This window comes from Camelus bactrianus, chromosome 12, assembly GCF_048773025.1.
Source record: "Camelus bactrianus isolate YW-2024 breed Bactrian camel chromosome 12, ASM4877302v1, whole genome shotgun sequence".
Classification (NCBI taxonomy): Eukaryota; Metazoa; Chordata; class Mammalia; order Artiodactyla; family Camelidae; genus Camelus; species Camelus bactrianus.
In genome coordinates, this window is record NC_133550.1 from 39,160,154 (window position 1) to 39,178,926 (window position 18,773).

The following is an 18,773-nucleotide window of genomic DNA, read 5'->3' on the forward strand; positions in this document are numbered from 1 at the left end:
AATTATAGATTCAAAGTAATCCCAATCAAATCTTGAAAGTTTCCTTCTTCTTAAGTGAAAATGACAGGCTTATTCTAAAATTCGCTTAGAAATACAAAGGGCTAAGAATAGCCAAAGCAATCTTGAAGGAAAATAATGGGTTTTATCCTATCAGATACTAAGATCTATTATAAAGTTATAGTAATTAAAGTAAGGTGGTGTTGCTACAAGGATGGTCAAATTGACCAATGGAAAAGAAAACATCCAGAAATGGAGCCACACATACAAGATATCCTGAACTATGACAAAGGCTACATTGTAGTTCAGGGAGGAAAGGATGGCCTGTTCAGAAAATACCAGGTTATGTAGACATCCATGTGGGAAAAAAAATATGATCTTACTTGATACCATACAAAAATCAGTTCTAGATCAATGGCAGATCTAAAAGCAAAAGGTAAAATAAAGATTTTTGTGACCTTAGAATAGGCAAGTATTTCTTTAAAGGTGCTAACCATAAAAGAAAAAAGTTTACTTGGAGTGAATAAAGCTAATAGCTTCTGTTCATTGAAAGACACTAACAATTGAGAGGGTGCCACACATCTCCCAAGTCCAGATATTTGAGGTAGAGATACCCAACAAAGGACTTACAGCCGGTATATGTAATGAACACCTTCAAATATGTAGTAAGAAATAACTTGAAATAAAAATATGCAAAAAACTTGAATAAAGTGGATATACAACTGGTCCTTTGACATATAAAAAGACTGTCTATTTCCTTATTAGGGAAATGCAAATTAGCCAAAAGGAGATACCAGGACACACCTACCAGAATGGTTTAAAAAAAAAAAAAGGCTGAAATTAGCAAGTGTTGGTGAGGCAGTAGAGCAACTGGACCTCTCCTATACTGCTGGTGGAAGTATAAATTGGTAAAACTATGTTGGAATAATGTTTGGCAATATCTACATAAGGTGAACATATACATTTCCTGTGACTCAGCAATTCCACTTCTAAGTATACAGCCAACAGGGATATGTTCAATAAGACACATATTCTGAAAAGTTCACAGTAGCACTATTCATAGTAGTCTCAAACTGGAACCGTTAGACCCAAAGACCATTAACAGTAGAATGGATTAAAAAAATGGTCATATATTCACATGGAATACTATAGAGAAATAAAAAATGCTCACATGACCATATGACTGAATATAACAAACAAAACCAGAGAGCAAAAAGTCAAACAAAAAAGAGCATATACAAATAGAACTGCACAGTGTGTAAACTGTAAAAATAGACAAAATGAATCTAAGTTATAAGTATGAATAATGGTTATCTTTGGGGTGGGAAGAATTGACTGAAACAGAGTAGGAGGAAGCTTCTGATGTGCTGGTGATGTTCAGTTTCTTAATGTGAGTACTGGTTACATGGGTGTATTCAACATGTGAAAACTGATGAATCTGCACATTTCTTACCAATCTTATGCTATGATAAAAGTTAATGTATATAACAAAAAGCAAATAAATTAAATAACTGAAAAAAGTTTCCACAAGTATGATAAGTCGAAGTAACATGAAAAACTTAAGCAAACCAATTTTTAAGAAGCTAACGTCCAATAGGAAAATGGGCAAAAAGAAATGTTCAAGAAATTTAAAAGTCTCCAATAAATACACAACATGTAAATTAGAACAGCAGAATGCTATTTTCCCTATCAAATTAGCAAAGATGAAAGGAAATGAATGAGGTTGTTGCTGAGGATTTGGTGAAAATAATACCCTTATTCCTCAGGGAAGCTTGAATTTGTATAACCTTTCTGCATAAGTCTTAAAAAACATTCATATCTTTTTTAAAAAATTGGGGGGTAATTAGGTTTATTTACTTATTTATTTTAATGGAGGTACTGGGAATTGAACCCAGAACCTCATGGATATTAAGCACACACTGTATCACTGAGCTATATCCTCCCCCCTAAAAAAGTTCCTATCTTTTGACCCACTAGTTTCCCTTCAAGAAATTATTCTAAGGAAAAATCAGAGATGCAGTTAGATGCGTAAGATGAATTTAACAGATGCATAAGATGGACTTACGTCAGTGTTGACTACAATGGTATTTTGAAAAAATATAATTATCCAAGAATGAGATAATGGTTACATTATGATACATATACATGATTGACTATTATGTTATTAATAATGTTTTCAAAGAGTGATGAATAGGAAAAGACTCATGATAAATTTAATTGAAAAATACATACAAAATCCTATGTGATTTGTGTGTTAAAAAATATCAAACATACATTTAAACACACATTTGAGAAGAAAAAAGTCTGTAAGAACACATACTATAATGTTAATAGTGGCCATCTTTGGGTGGTAACATAATGAATGATTTTAATTTTGTGGACTGTTTTCTACAGTGAAATGTTCTTTGCGCATGTATTACTATTATATTCAGATATCTAAGGAAATAATAGGGCAAAAATATATCTTCCCAGTCCTCCTCCTCTAGCAATCTCAGCAACATAGATTTTTGTCTCTCCTTCAGCTTCCACATTCAATCTTGTAACTGTTTCCTCAATTTTACCTTAGGAGTATCCGTCCAGTTATTCAATTATTTCTTCTCTCATTTCCAAAACTCAGGCGCTTTTCTTTCCTGCTGAGCTCCTCAAACCCAAACTCACCGTTTTGGTAAAAGGGCTCTATCTTCCATTACTTCTCCATTCTAACCACATCAAACCACATTATATAGTGACACTCCACACTGAAATCCCTGAAAAAATCAACACTACATACTTTCACACCTCTCAAAGTTGGCATGCTCTGATCTCTTTCCCTGTAATGCATTCTCTCCCTTCCATATTTCTAAACAGATTCATAGTTCCAGATCCACCTCCAGTATCATTTACTGGGTGTAGCTTCTCCAAGGCCACAAGAACAGAGGGGGGTTTCCAGATCAATCCTCCAATAACAGTATCTACATATTTCCATATTTATCATCCTGTGCTGTTTACTGCCTAGTTCTTTGATTGTATGGAATGGGCCGTTTCTTTTCTTAAAATTTTTAAAACCTAGCTGGATGAATGGACTTTAGTATACAATATGCCTTATAACAGGGGTGTGAGTTTTCACCTGAGTCTGATAGATAAATGGCAACAAAAACACTAGCCTGATTTTTTTTTTCATTCAAGATGGCAGAGAACGTCTTAAAATAGACCCACACAAAAGCACTCACACCCGGAGGCTCAAATCAGAAGAACTGGCTATACACCTAACGCAACAGCAAAGGACAAAAGAATTAGATGTTGAGATGCTTTGGCCCTAATTACCCATAGTAGGTCCGACACACAGATTTTAAACCTTTTCAGAAAACTGGCACCTGCTGCCTCCATTCTGAGAGCCACGCCTCGACCGTGAACGGTGACCTCGGGCACTTCTGGATACCGACCCCTCCCCAAATCGAGGGTGATTATAAGGGGAAGGCTAAGTTGTAACGGTTATTATCCAAAATGCATGACTGGGCCCCGCCCCAGCCAGACGAAGTTCCTCGCGGCGCATCCACCCCGGGGAAAGGAACCGGCAGGGCTCTCATCCACCAGCCAGGATGGGAATTCTGGGAGAGCCTGAGGCAGAGGCCGGGCGTGGCGAGGGCGCCTTGGGCTACACCTGTCAGCCTGTGCCCAAAGCTAGGCCCGGAAATCCCGGAGATTCGGTGACTGAGGCCAGCAGGCGCGTCACCCTATCCCTCGCGTTGGGATCGGCCCCTCGCCTTGCCTCCTAGCCTTCTCCCTCGTGTTTCTCAAACAAAGGCAATTCACACCCACCGCCATTTTCCCCTTACCTCAAAAACCACCTCTTCGTCAAAATCCGGTGTCATCCTTCTCCGCCATGCCACCCGCCTCAGCACGATGGGAAATGAAGGCGGGAGAACAGGCGGTACCCAGGCGTTTGCTTTTGCCCGTCCCCTGTGCCCAGAAAACTACAATTCCCAGAATGCCTTGCAGATCACGGTCCCTACCCCTTAGGCCCTCTCATTGGAGCTGATCGTGAGCTTGTGGGCGGGAGGTGAGGGAGCAGGATGAAGCTCGGGCCCTCTGATTGGAGGAGGTTGGGGCTTTTGTCCGCCTTTTACGGCCGCGACTGACAGGGGGCGCCTGGAGCACTGATTTTTTTTTTTTTTTTTTTTTTTTTTGCGCTCGAGAGGAGCGCGCGTTGGCGGAGCCGCGGTGAACACTGCTCGTGCCCGCGCCTGGCCGTCTGCCCGGAGCTACGCTGGGCGGTGCTCGTGCCCGCCTGCCCGCCGCCTGCGGCTCGCGCCCGGGAGCGCCGCGGGTCCCAGGAGCCGGCCGCATCCTTTGTGCGGCTCTCGGTTTGCGCCGCGGCGCTGCTGGACGGAATGTGGGTTCTGCTGGGGCTTTTCTCTTCTGCCCAAGCTTTTGAAACGATGGAGTGAGTGGGGCGAGCGGGGAAGCGAGCTGCCTGAGGGAATCATGACCTCTGCCGCGGGTAAGTGACGGCGCTCGCGCTGCCGCTGGAAAGTTTGTGGGGAGCGCTGCTGGTCTTGGGCTTGGAGCAACTTTTCTTTCTCCTCTGGGGTGGGTAGCGGTGTTGCCTCTACCTTCCCCCAGGACTGTGGCAAGTGCGGAGCAGACTGCGTTTGATGCCGGATTTTCTCGTGCTTTCCTGACAAGAGGGGCTGTTCGAAAATCTTGTCTTTCGCGACCTCCTTTTAAAGGAAGACCGTGTTGGGGGCTCTTTGCGCCAGGTGAAACGGGAAATGTAAAGAGGGCGTTTTCTCTTTGCTAAAATTTGAGCGACTTTGCGTTTGCGTGTGAAAATAGTTTAGATTCCCATGTTAAGAAATCAGTTATTCTAGGAAAGGGCAATGTTCCCGGAGTGTTGAACTCGGCGCTTATGGAGAGTCAGTTTAACCCTGGTATCGACTGGAAGCCCTTCCTCTTATTCAGTGAAGAGGTTTAGACATTGTTACTCCTGACCTGGTGGTTTTCCCCCTGTTACCTGAGGAGGAGAGGAGTACAATTGCCGATGCCAAGGTTTTTGTTCATCTGCACCCAATTTTTTAAGATTTTATTTCTATTTCTACCTGGTTAGTGTAAACAAAGCCTTAGTTTCTGTCTGCTTCCCATCCTTTCTCTTCATCGAAATGGCAAAGGCTGTATTTACCTTTGTGTGGATTTTGAACAATTCTGGACATTGTATTTCTAAACATTCTTAAAGAACATTTCTTATTTTCCAAAATAATTACTAACGTGGTGTTAAATTAACTTTATAAAAACATAGGTTAATTTTAAAACCAGCTCTTAATAGTGTATTAAGTATTAAGTTTTTTAAATAATGTTTTTGACCAATTTGTAAGGAAGAAACTTTCATTAGGCATTTTATAGTAAAATAGTGTAAAGCTTCCCTGCAAAGTTACTTCTAGAATTAGTGCTTAAGTATCGCATTAAATTTTCTTAGCTTTTCTTGGCGTTTGCTTTAAATTCCTGCAACTTGAAACTGTCAAACAGCACTCTAAACGTTCTGATTTGTGTTATTTCTAAAGCCTAGATATGCCGGAGCATTGTACTGCTAGGTGTAATCAGATTACAACTACAAGGCGAGAAGTTAGCCAATAGGAATAAGAAAGCAAGCAGTGAATATTTCCTGAGTAGTATTCTAAGTACTATCTTTCCTTTTCGATATTATGTGTATACTGGAAATTGTTATTTATAAACTTTCTTTTCGGTACCAAAGAGAGGCTTTTTTACTTACGTCAGGTGAATTATTTTCATCCTAAATTTCTATGCCTCACTTTGTTCAAATTTTTTTTATTAATGAGTAAGGTTAATGTAATTTAAATTTGAAGTTGTTGGAAATTTTAAAAACCTTCCAGCCAGTTTTAAATCTCCCCTGGAGTGTCGAACATTTAAAATTCATGCCTTTTATGTGTCAGTTTTGAATTCCAGTCTTTACAGTTTGTAATGAACAGATACAGAAGCATTTAATTTGACATTTAAATATGTAAACCTGATCTAGGACTCAGTCTGGAATTTTATGATTCTTTCATTTGAATTACTCTGGAATAATGCAAGCTATTTTTATATTTTATCAACTTTACAATTAAAGAAATCCACAGACATTTTTGTGGTGTTTAAAAGAGGGACACTTCCTGTGTTTAGCTGAGTTAGTTGGTTTTTTGCATGTCTTGCTGAGACATTTACTACTTTTTTGTTTGCCCATCTGTTACAATTTATTATAATTTTTTCTCATGTCTAAATGGAGACTGAAAAAGAACTAGGGTTTTATTTCCATCTCATTCTTATAAAATTATGTGTTCATCATTCCTACAAACTGTTTATGATGCTCTTTGGAACAATATTCAAATTCATTAACACTTCAGGAAAGTTGTTTTCAACTGGGGGAGGGCATATTTGTTTCCACTGAATCTAATCTGTGTATTTGGGTTGGTCGGCTTAATTTAAGGAGATAAGAAAAATGTTGTAGAACATCTAAGTTATATTATCTTGAAGAAGAGCATCTGTGAACAAGTAGGCCCACAGTAGAGATTTTAGAATTATTCTAATCAGTATATGAAGAAGGAGAACGGTACATATTTCATATCTTTTTGAACATGTACAGGTCTCATTAATGCCTGTGCTTTGCTTTTTGGCTGGTCCAATAACTAAGAAAGTGTGCACGTGGACCACGGCCATCTGTGTATAACAGATGACGAGTATGTTTGTAATTGTTAGTAAAATGGTACTAGTGCATTACTTTCTTACCTTATTTTTCCCTGGAGCCAAACAGCTGTGTAAATAAAAGATTTGCTGCTGTGCTCTGAAAAGCTTCAGGTCTGACTGTTGATACAGTATTAAGATCCAAAGGTGCTGGATTCATTTCCAAACATTGTGCACTTATTTCAAGAGTTTGACATTGGAACAGACCATAATATAATGACTTTCAAAATAGAGCCACTAAAGAAGAAGAATGAAGGATTTCAAATATTGTTTACTAGTGACTTAGTTGAACACTTGTTCCTAATAATAATTAAGAGCTTATTCAGTAATCCTATTGAAGTTGATTCCTGCTAACTTTTTAAAATATCATCCTACATTAAAATGGATATTGATTTTTTTTTAAAAGAAATACCTTGTTATGAGACATATTAGAGAGTATGTGTATGTGGCAGCTCTGACTATTCCCAGGCCCCATTTTCAGATTTGGGGATACAGTGAGGAGAAAAAGTGTCTGCCTTTCTGGAGCTTGCCTTCTGGTGGTAAAGACAGAAGGAGGTACACACAGCGCAAAGGGGCTAGAGAATCTAAGGGTTCTCCTGAAGCAAATGTCTCAGAAGTTACCATCTCAGAATCATCTAGGCTTTAGAGATCTTCTCCACTCCCTCATTTACAAGTAAGGAAACTGAGGCAGCCAGTTCTGCACACTGGCATGCAATTATGCTAGCCAGCCCTCCAGGTTATGTTAATCGGCTTCCTCCAATACACAGTTAACTAGCAGGGTAAGCCAAAGTTTGCAATTACTTATTTAATTCAGTGAGTATGTATTGAGACAGTCAGGTACATAATGCTGTGCTCTAATTGTTGGTAATCAACCATAGCTCATATGTAGCTAATTGTATTTCTAGGACACTAAGAACAGAAATTTATGATTCTTGGAAGCAGACTTGTATACAAAAACACATCTCAAGAAAAGAGTAAAACTGACAACAAAGATTAAAAACCAATTGAATTAAAATAGCAAAAATTGGTTAAATGACCCTGAAACTTCTGAAAAGGTAGTAAGATTCAGAAAGTAAAAGATTAATTTAATGAGATTTGGTGGGGGGTGAGGGGATTGGGGTTTTTTTCTTTTTTTTAGTTACGGTTAAATACACCTAACATAAATTTACTATCTATACTATTTTTAAGTGTACAGTTCAGCAGTGTTAAGTAGATTCACATTGCTTTGTAGCCAATCTACAGAACTCTTTCCATATTTCAAAATGGATTTTCTTTTTTAGTCCTTCAAAATGCCCAGAGGAAGCATGTTTTCATAAATGGTTACAGAAATGAAATCATCATGACCATGATGGTCTGTCAGTTTTTGTTTTCTTGGGTAAGAGGGGAGGCTGGGAAGAGGCCTAGGGTATTCATACTTTCTCTTAAGATTTTACTTAATAGATCAAGAGTTTAATTTAATGGACCATTACACCAGGCTTTATCATTAGGCTTTGAATGGTTTTATAATTTTTTCTACCTAAAAAAACAAACAAAATAATAACATGCTTGTTGAATACTTAACTGAAGTTGTGTAGCTTTGGGAATTTGTATTAAGTTATTTTGGAAATATTTCATGTCTTTTTAAATTTATCGTAACGTTATACAGAGGAATCGAGTGAGAAGGCATCTTATCAGGTGATCTGGGTTGAACACATGGTATAAGGGGTCTGGGAAATTCTTCCTTCCTTGGTGGAAGGAAGTAGAGCACCCTACTCTTGTTTTTTTTTTTTTTTTTTTCTACTCATGTCCTTGTAATATCTTCCCGAGTGTGAGTGTTGTGACTAATTTCCTTTGTTGAAAAGAAAATCATAACCAAATGAAGAATCAAAGCCTCTGTGTGTTCAAGTACTTAAACAATGTGCAACAGATATTTTGAAAGGTTGTTGTCTATTTTTTTCAGTAAATTAAGTTTTTATTAAGGATCCTGTTGGAGAAGCAAACAAGTATAAGAAGTATAAGATAAAATATAATTTATCTCAAGTCTTGGAAAATATGACTGGGTGAGAAGTGATAGCATAGGTGGAAAAACATAAAAGAACTTTACAAAAGCATGGATGTTCAGACCGTGTATGAGTTCGTTTTATAGGTCTTTTGTGTGAAGCTTTCATTCAGGTTGCTTTAGGTTAGGAGCAGGTCTATACAAGTCTAGCACAGTATAATAGGTGCTCATTAAGTACTTTTTATAGAATGTCGAGGAAGAGTTGCTGTAATAAAAATTATGGCCACCTTTTAAATGCAGTAGAACAGTGGTTATTAATGAATGGTACATGGCGTAATCATGTGGGGTAGAGCCTAGGCATGTGACTTTAAAAATAAAGGTCACTGAAAGGTTATAATGAAAATTCCCAATTGACAACCCTGCACAGAAAAAATACTGTTTTCATTATGAGCCTCAAATAATACAGAATCATTACTTCTCAGTTTTTAAGTTTGGAAAATTTTGGACTACTGTATTCCTTTTTAAGACATTTATACAACTCAACCATATGTCACTGAGTTAGAAGAATACAGCTTTTTCACATCAGACATTTAAAGAGTTGCATCCTACATAAACTATAGGCAAATTCAACTCCTTGCACTCAGCAAATTAACTGAAGTACTTTCTCCTACTATACAGACCTCAAGCAGAAGTCTACTATTTCATTTAGTGTTGACTGAAGATATGGTAATCTCTTCCAGAGTTAGAAGAAAAATGGTATTGGACTTACTAAGCAATGTACAGTATACCCAAAACTATGTATCCTGGCATTGAAGGGAAATTTAAGGAATTGTCAAGAGTAATAATTGACTCTGTATAATGTAACAATCTGTCTAGTAAAATGCACGTTCATCACATTGTCAAAAGTAAAAATGTTATCAAATTTAATCATTTATCATCTTGTGCTTTGATTTTTTTTTGTCATCAATGTTTTTTTTTCCTTTCTAGAAATTAAGAAGCCACCAGTGGCCCCCAAACCAAAGTTTATGGTGGCAAATAATAAGCCAGCTCCACCTCCTGTGGCACCTAAACCTGATATTGTGATTTCCAGTGTTCCACAGTCAGCAAAGAAAACCAAACCGGCAATAGCTCCGAAACCAAAAGTTGTGAAGGCCTCACCTGTTCAAGACACCAGGCAGTCACCCTCAAGGAAAATCATCCTGAACCTGGAAGAGCATAAGCCGGAATCACCTGACAGCTCTGACAACTCTAACTGCAAAAACGTAGGGCATCAGAGCAGTGATTGTATTTTACCAGTGTGTTCCCGCCGTTCTGAGTGTAACCATAAGCTTGGGAACAGAGAGAATTTGTATGTCAAGCAGCTTGTCCTAGGGCCCCTGGAAATACATGAAAATTTAGAAAATAATAAAATTGGCGAGTCCTCTTCAGCTGTAAAAATTCAGAGTAAATGTGATTCTAATGGTGAAAAGGTCAAGAACCAGAGTGAAGTAGTTTTAAAGGCAAGTATCCTGGAAGAGAAGCTCAAAGATGTTTTAACACAACAAACATCACCTTCTATTTTCCCACAGAAACATAGATCAACAGACAACCCAGAAAGGAATGAAGACTGTAATTCCAAAAGACAATTCAGAATTGAATTTGCAGACTTGTCACCCTCCCTGTCCAGCTTTGGAAAAGTTCCTGATCATCACCATTGCCACCTACAGTTTCCTAGTGATGAATTTCAAAGTTTTGAAACTAGTCGGGATGACAGTGAAAAATGCCATACTTGCTTTCATTCATCGGAACAAGAAGCTCTAGACAGTGGTAAAAGAAGTGCTTTTTTATCTTCAGATGGAGATAGTAAGAAATCAGCAGTCAAAGACTTTGGTCCCTTAGAAATTCACTTAGTGCCATATACTGCCAAATTTCCAACTCCCAAGCCCAGAAAGACACGAGCTGCACGTCTGTTGCGCCAGAGGCATATAGATACTCCTAGTGAGACTACCGAAGAACCGGAGAATGGAGACAGTAGCTCTTGTCTTTTCGAAGATAGTTTGAAAAATAATGAAATTAGTGTTTGTCATCAGAATATCTTATGTAACCAGGAACAGACAGACAAAGTGAGGCCAGGAAATGAAAGTGAATTGAATGTGGACTCCATCGGGGACAGACACAACTTAGTCAATTCACAGAAAGCCTTGTGTCCTGAAACATCTTCCTTTGAAAAAATGGCACCTCCTTTAGAGACAGACTGTGATTTGAGTTCTGACAAGACAGTAGATGGTTCTCGTATGTCACTTGCTGTGGACGAAGGAAACAGTTTCATAAGATGCAGCACTCTATCTATGAGCTTGCCTAAGCAGCTCAAATTAACTTGCAGTGAACATATGCCTACTGCCTGTAACCAGGGAGTGTCTGCCCCTCAAATGCAAAAGGAGTCTATGATAAAAGGCGAAAGTTCCTCAAAAACTGTCCCCAAAAAACCTCAGAGACACAGTTTGCCTGCTGCAGGAGTGCTTAAGAAGGCTGCCTCAGAGGAGCTTGTGGAGAAAAGTTCTTATCTCTCAAATGAAGAAAAACATTCAGAGAAGGGTCTAGAAAGAAATCACCTTCAACATTTATGTGCCCCAAACCATGGTGTATCACCGTCTTTTGATATGCCTAAACGGACTTCAGAGAAGCCAGTGTGGAAGTTACCTCATCCCATTATACCCTTCTCAGGGAACCCAGAGTCCTTAAAGTCTGTCAGCATATCCTCAAACAGTGAGCCTTCCACTGCCCTCACCAAGCCTAGAGCAAAATCGTTATCTGCTGTGGATATGGAAAGGTGCACGAAGCCTTGCAAAGACTCTCAAAAGAAAAGCTCTTTAAAGAAGTTGCTCAACATGAAGCTGTCCATCTGTTTCATGAAGAGTGACTTCCAGAAATTTTGGTCCAAGAGTAGCCAACTCGGAGACACAACCTCAGGCAACCTCTTGGGTGGGGAGCGAAAAGGGAGTGAAAGTGATTGGCATGGCTTGTTGGTAGGAGAAGAGAAGAGAAATAAACCCATCAAGGCATACTCCGCAGACAACTATAGCCTGGAATCCCAAAAGAAGAGGAAAAAGTCTCGGGGCCAGACCAGTGCAGCTAATGGACCAAGAGCTGAGTCTTTGGATGACCAGATGCTCTCCAGAGAGTCATCATCTCAAGCCCCTTGCAAATCTGTTACAAGTGGCTGTGTACCTGAATATGAAAATATACGCCATTATGAGGAAATACCAGAGTATGAAAACTTGCCATTTATTATGGCTGTAGGGAAAACGTCAGAGAATTCCAGCAGCGTGGAGGACACTGATGCAAATGTGTATGAAGTAGAAGAGCCATATGAAGCTCCAGATAGCCAGCTGCAACTTGGACCCAGGCATCAACATTCCAGGTAACACTTAGACATCAGACAGACACTGCACTTTTGCTTGCATCGCTGAAATTAACCTTCAGCAACCCTGTGAGATAGGTTAAAATCTCACATGTGAGGAAAAATCACTTGGTGAGAGAGTGGTTTAGTTAAGCATGTATTGAATCATTCCAAAGTGCAGTCTCTTGGAATGAGTATTCACAATCCCTTTACGTAATTGACTTATTTTGGTAGCTGATTCAAAGAACTTGAACCAGTAGTAGTAGTACTACAAGAAAGACCTAGAACAGATAGCTCATTGCCTCCAAGGCACCAACTTGGAAGTCACAGCGAGAACCTAGGGGAGGAAATTGACCAATCCAAGGAGGTTTACTTGCTAAGTCTAAGAAATTTGAGAAGTTATTGAAATCTATGTGTTTACCTATGGTGCCCTTGTTAGTTAAAACCCCTAAATTTGCAGAATTCACTACTCTTTGAGGATTACTTATTTTACTTGTTGAAAGCTAATTACTAACTTCAGATGGACATAGAAAAAATGCAGGAAAAGCATAACTACTGTGCTTTGTCACTTTTGTGTATGTACTTCCTACCTCTGGTATACATACCTACTTCATCTGTCTTATTGAAACTTTATACATCTTTGATGGTCCAGCTCAGCAATCCTTGACTTCATGAAGCTTCTACAGTTACTTAGTGGGGAATGTTTACTTCCTATTCTGACCTCCCAGTTAAGCTGTGGTATCCTTACAGCTTTTATCTTAGCCTGTCTTATGGTAGGATTGTTTATTGGTATGTCTAATTGGTATTCAGTTCATAAGCTTCATGAAGAGTTCTAGTCGTGTCTTTTTGTCCTGCATGAGACCAAGCAAGGAGCTTAGTAGGGATCAGTAGACATTGGTTAGGCATAGGAGAGTGAATGAAAGAGGCAAAGGAAGCAACCACTGCAGCAGCTTCCTTCTCTCTCCCTAGTCACAAAGGGAGTTTTGGCATATTGTATTTAATGTGCTTGTGCTTTATGTTTAACCCACAAAGCACACAGACTCTTCTTGAAGTCTTTCTATATATATATTTTATTGAAGTACAGTCAGTTACTATGTGTCAATTTCTGGTGTACAGCACAATGTCCCAGTCATGCATATATGTACATATATTTGTTTTAAAAATGTCATATTCTTCTTCATTAAAGGTTATTACAAGATAATGAATATAGTTCCCTGTGCTATACAGAAGAAACTTTTTAAAAAATCTATTTTTATATAGAGTGGCTAACATTTGCAAATCTCAAACTCCCAAATTTATCCCTTCCCACCCCCTTTCCCCAGGTAACCATAAGATTGTTTACTATGCAAATCTGTTTCTGTTTTGTAGATGAGTTCATTAGAAGTCTATGTCTTAAGTCACTAATTTCAAGTCATTAAGTAGTCAGGTCTTAAAATGGGACTTTTGTAGAAATATTAACATATGCAGCACATAGTAGAGGCTTCCTCCGAAAAAAGACTATTGGGTGAATTGAATAAATAAAATTGTTAAGCAAAATCTTAGTCATCGCACCAAGTAAAATAAATTGTTCTATGTTCTTTTAACTTTCATATGCTTTCCTAGCACTTTTTTTTACTTGTAATCCTCTCTGCCCTTTCTCCTTTAACCAGTAAAAGAATTGCTTCTCTGGCCTAACTTTTCTCATAGTCAGCTCCATTCTGTTTACAACTGTCTACTCTCTGAACCTTAGTACCTAGGCAAAAGCCTCTTCCTTCGCATAAATGTTGTAATGGAAAATGGAGTTAAGTATCCAACTTTTTCTTTTTAAGTCTATTTTCACACCTGTTCTTTTCTCCATAAAACAGTTTTGTTGGTACTGTTCTTTTAAGAAGCTTTTGTGTATTGTGTGTATGTGTGTGTGTGAAAGAGGAACGAATTTGGCTTCTTGGTGACATACTACCATCCTTAGCTAAAATGAAGTTTTTCCATAAAATTGGAGGTTTGGCCCTGGATATAAATTTCCTGTTGGCCCTCAGGCTTAATCCTGAGGATTTGTCATTATCTCTGACACCAGCTTTCAACTTCTGAAACTTGTCCTTTATCTGGTATGCTTCTTATGCCTTTAGGGCACTGCTGATGGGGTGGAGGGAACCAGGATGGAAGGAGTTAATGCACACAGCAGCCAATGCAGCTGGATGGCATTCATAAGGAGAGTTCTTTCTCAAGGCCGCAGGAAACCAAGGGCGGCTTTGGACAGGTTGAGGCTGTCAAGTAGGGCAGCCTGGAGAAGAGTGGGTGAGCTCTTGCTTTAGAATTTAGCTTTCCATGGAGATTTTTGTTTAGGCCTGGAGCTTGGAGCCCTAAACAGGCCCGAGATGCCTAAATGTGCTGCTGAATCAAAAGCCTTCAGTCGTAGGGCCAGACTGACAGTTTTGCTTGGGAGGTTGTACCTTTTGTAAACAACATCGAGTAGAAAGAGAAAGCAAAATTCAAGCCTTCATGAGAAGGACACCTGGCCACCCCAAAATAAGGTAAATGAGAAGTGGGACATCCGTTTCAGGTCAGCTGAGTGGGTCTAAGTGAAAATCCTGTTTGGTAATCTGGCTGTTGAAAATATAGGCCTGTGCCTTAGAGTAATTAACTCAAAATCAAAATGACAAGAAAAAAACACAAATGGACTCATTTTTCTGGGTTGAAATCCAGAAAAACAGGATTTTTCTGTTGGAGCAAATCAAGAGTGCCTTTAATAGTTTCTTAGGCCTCAGGGAAGATTCTGGGTCTTACGTGGGGGACTGGTTCACAGGTACACACTAGTTTTATGGAGTCTACATGTGTAACCAACCAGATTCTGGATTAGTAAACAGACATTTGTCAAGCTTTGGGGCAGCGTATAGTCACTTCTTTAAAGTACAGATGTTTCATGAATCCAACAACTTAACATTTACAAATTTATAGCAACGTGTTTATAACTTACTAGGACATAATTGTAGGCAGTCTCTGATTCCAAAAAGGATTGTGTTCTAAAACTTCATGATAATTTGGAACTCAGAGTGTATATCCCAAAGAAACACTTTTGGAAATAGTGTTAAAGTTCCCAGTTTGGCCCCCAATTCTGGTAACCAGTCCTGTACTAGCCTCCCTTCCCCCTTCCCAGGTAAATTCTTCCCCTCAGTGCTTTGTGCTGATACAGGACACTTGGCGGCCAGGGTGCAGGGTGGAGTTGAGCACCACGGTATCAGTGGAGCAAATCCGCAGGGTCTGAGGCAGCAGGGTTTGTGGAAAGGGTGAGGTGACTAAGGAAGAATGAGGAAACTGGGGGCTGGTCTGAGAATTACTGTAAGGCACTGAGAGTGGTAAGGAGAAGGGGAGGGCTATGTGGTTGGGAATTAATATGCAATGGATTTTTCCCCTCCTTTTCTCCTTTATTATTCCTGCCCCTCCCTTTCTCCTTTATTATTCCTGCCCCTCCCTTTCTCCTTTATTATTCCTGTCCCTCCCTCTCTGCCCTCCCCAGGTTCCTTTGTGTGATTCTGTTAATTGACTTGGTGACCTCAGGCTAGGGTGAGTGAAAGAAACTGGGAGGCGAGGGGGCTGGATGGGTAAGGAGTGGTACTAAGAAGGCGGAACAGCCACATCTCCAAGTGAAGGAGGATGAAGCCATAGAAATGGTAGCTTTAGGTATCCCCAGATAGGTCATCATTGGGTCACTGCTCTAGGTTCTCAGAAGCAATTTTATTGGAAATAAGGCTGTGAGCCACTCTGTAGTATTCTGGTGAGTTTTGGGTACAGTTACCCTCTTCCCCAAAATGTTTCAGACATAATAAATCTAAAACAACTTTCAGGCTGTGGGCCTTTCTCTCTCACTGGCATGTCAGTGATGAGTGTTCATTTATTCCTATTATTTAAGCAGTTTGATTTCCATGAGGAAGTTTCTAAAGTTTGGGCCCTTGATATTAAAGAGTTATGGACAAATCACAAAATTGTAATACCCAAGTTTTGAAATTTTCCTCTTAAAATTGTAGATTTCTTGATTCTATAACCAAGAAAAATTTTCCCTGGAAACATTCCAGGCTTTTCCTCTGTTGTTTTAGTTTGTTCTTATAAGCACTTCAAAGAAGATGTATGGTAATTGGGTTTTCCTGGGTAACCTGGCAAGCCCTCTGGTTTATTTACGGCCCAATACTGACCATGTGTCAAGCACTGTGCATTCAAAGCTGGAGCGGGGCGCTACTCCCTACAAGTTTCTGCCTAGTGAGATGTCCCAGTTACAGGACAACATGGTTTTAATAGTTCAAGCTTTGTCTGGGTTATACCCCAAGCAGGATATTAAAGATGACTTTACAGAGATGGTGACACAAGGCTTATAAAGTGGACATGATTGGATTGTCATTTAGGAGATCATTTTCTAACTTTGATAAGAGCAATTTCATTGTTTGTTTTCTCCCTATTTTAAACACAAAACTGGGCTTAAAGAGCTGCCAAATGGCATTACAGGTCCTCTCAAATCCCATTATGGTATTTGTGTTATAAATCTTCAGACCCAGTTGAGAAGATATCTCTCTTGGGTTACATTTACCATCTGGTGGTTTTATTGGATTTTAATTGAATGATGCAAGTATAAATTAATAGCCCTAATGAGCATTTCATGGTTGTCATAGCACCAGTAAGATTAGGTGCAGTTAGAGGCTGGGGGTTGGGACTCATATATCTCAACAGCAGCCCTTTCCTGTGAGTTATTTTCAGAATCAGCTCAGGAAATGTCAAAAATTTGTATGGCTCTTTAACTCTCTGTTTCTTGTGTTGAAATCATAGCCACAGAGTTTTGGCAAATCTGTTTGTTTATATACTTATCCTACATTTGAAACTACAGCTAGAAACATTGGATTTTATTTCTTGGCAAAAAAGCTTTTCTTTTTCCTTTTAAATATGTATTAGGAATTAGTTACATTGAAATATTTTGTCAACTGTATTACTTGGGTCTCATTCCCACCAAAACAAATAAGAGATATTATATCAAATATACACGTTTTCATGTGGTAGAATGTTGCTTTATACTTTCAGAGGGTGTAGTTTTTAGTCAGAGATGGAAGAACAGATGTTCTACATTGTGATTGTGTATACATGCGCACACACACACACACACACACACACATCCTATCTTCCTTGGTAAAAATACAGTGTTTTGAGATAGCTGATATTGCGCATTTTGGGGGAAAAAAGTGGCTTTATTTTTAGAGATAGTTGATTGGTTTTCCATTGCTAGGTTTTTATTAAATTTTTGAATGGTAAAAATCCAGAAATTTTTAAATTTAGCCAAGGTTATGATTTTTTCATAAAATTGCAATTAATTACATCAATGAGACAAATTCCTTTGCAAAATGGGCTTCTGGCCTATTTCCTAGAGAAATGTTCCCAATGTGAACCTTTTGGGAAAAGACAGATGTGGGGAGGGGGACAAGGAGGGCTCTCCTTTTCCTAAGCATTTTTAGTTCTTGTAAGGACGTGATAGGTGAAGATAATCGGACAATTCATCAATCTGTGAATGGATTTAGACTATTAGTAGGATGTTTGGAACTCAGTGCATTTTTGCAGAAAAAATAACTGTGAGTAGGAATTGGGTTCTGAGCCAGCCTACAAGAGCATCTTTAGCTTCCAGTATATGAGAACTACAGTGGGAAGTAATAGGAAATGAGACTTTGGCGGTAGTACTAAAACGGAGCAATAAAATTAAATAGTTTTTATGACGCTGAAATGCGGGTGTATCCAAGGAGGAAAAAGGTTAGTGTGTTGATGAGGAAAATATTAAGGGAGGAGGGAATAAGATGAAGGGGTGGAGAAGATGACCTTTGCCTCACCAGTTCTTCAGGTGGTTCAGGGGAATTCCAGATCCAGGCTCCTATTCATAATAAGTATGAACAGGAATGAGTATATTCATATTTCAGGTATTCTTCAGTAAGAAGTAAGAATTCAGTAAGAATACCGCCTGTGCTTGTATTGTTACTTTTGTAAGCTTTCTGTGTTCTTCCAGACATTTCTTTTAAATGCATCATCTTTTTCTGGAATTACATAGATTAATTTGGTACTTAGAGAAAGCCCTTTATTTAAAAAGTAGACATGTTTATATGAGCCTGTTTATTTTAATACTTTCTTAAAACCATACTAGGTACAAAGAGAAGTTCGAGTTATAGCACATTTGAGTGTGGGAAGCTACAAAGCAGTGCTGACCTTTTTATGAAATACTGAGTTTAAAAGTTAAGTTCAAGGACAGAACTGCCTGGTTTCTTCTGGGTGGTATGGAAAAACTACTTTGGTGGTTTAGTCTGGGTCTGGTAATTGTGGATCTCTGGAGGGAGAAAAAAAAAAGTCTTTGCAAGTAGTTTTGACATCAGGCAGAGACAATCTGTCATTAGAGCTATAAAAATTGGGCTGGTTAAATAGAGTATCAGTAAAGTACTATGATAGTATTTCCAGGAGGAACAGCTATCTTCTGCAGTTTTTCAGGTTTCTCATCCGTTCCTGTTTGCATGTATTATAGATCTGTTCTATTTCCATGTAAGTGTGAATTAGCATAAGGCTGTTTGAGGTGTTACTACCAGTTTATATGTAAAGAAACTGAAGCATGATGGTAGTGACTTCAGGAAAATGAACAAAGATGGAAATGCAGCCGGATTAGTGGTTCTGAGCCCTAATGTTCAAGGGTCTGTTTACCAGACTCTCCCATTTATCAAA

General features: G+C 38.9%; 2 protein-coding genes across 7 annotated transcripts in view; one reads left to right on the forward strand and one right to left on the reverse strand.

Moving 5' to 3' along the window:
- The window catches only part of VEZT (vezatin, adherens junctions transmembrane protein), a 63,053-nt gene extending 59,108 nt beyond the window's left edge, over nucleotides 1–3,945 (reverse strand). For all 4 annotated transcript variants that reach the window (XM_010962747.3, XM_010962744.3, XM_010962743.3 and 1 more), the window contains exon 1: nucleotides 3,813–3,945. In XM_010962747.3, the coding sequence (XP_010961049.1) occupies nucleotides 3,813–3,848 (36 nt within the window). In that variant the 5' untranslated portion in view covers nucleotides 3,849–3,945. The remainder of the gene's footprint in view (nucleotides 1–3,812) is intronic.
- A 272-nt stretch (nucleotides 3,946–4,217) lies between these two features.
- The window catches only part of FGD6 (FYVE, RhoGEF and PH domain containing 6), a 99,821-nt gene continuing 85,265 nt past the window's right edge, over nucleotides 4,218–18,773 (forward strand). For 2 of the 3 annotated variants that reach the window (XM_010962734.3, XM_010962735.3), the window contains exons 1-2: nucleotides 4,222–4,477; nucleotides 9,674–12,086. In XM_010962734.3, coding sequence (XP_010961036.3) covers nucleotides 4,462–4,477; nucleotides 9,674–12,086 — 2,429 coding nt within the window. In that variant the 5' untranslated portion in view covers nucleotides 4,222–4,461. Of the gene's footprint in view, nucleotides 4,478–9,673; nucleotides 12,087–18,773 lie in introns of all 3 variants that reach the window. The other variant, XR_006727501.2, reaches the window with a different exon arrangement.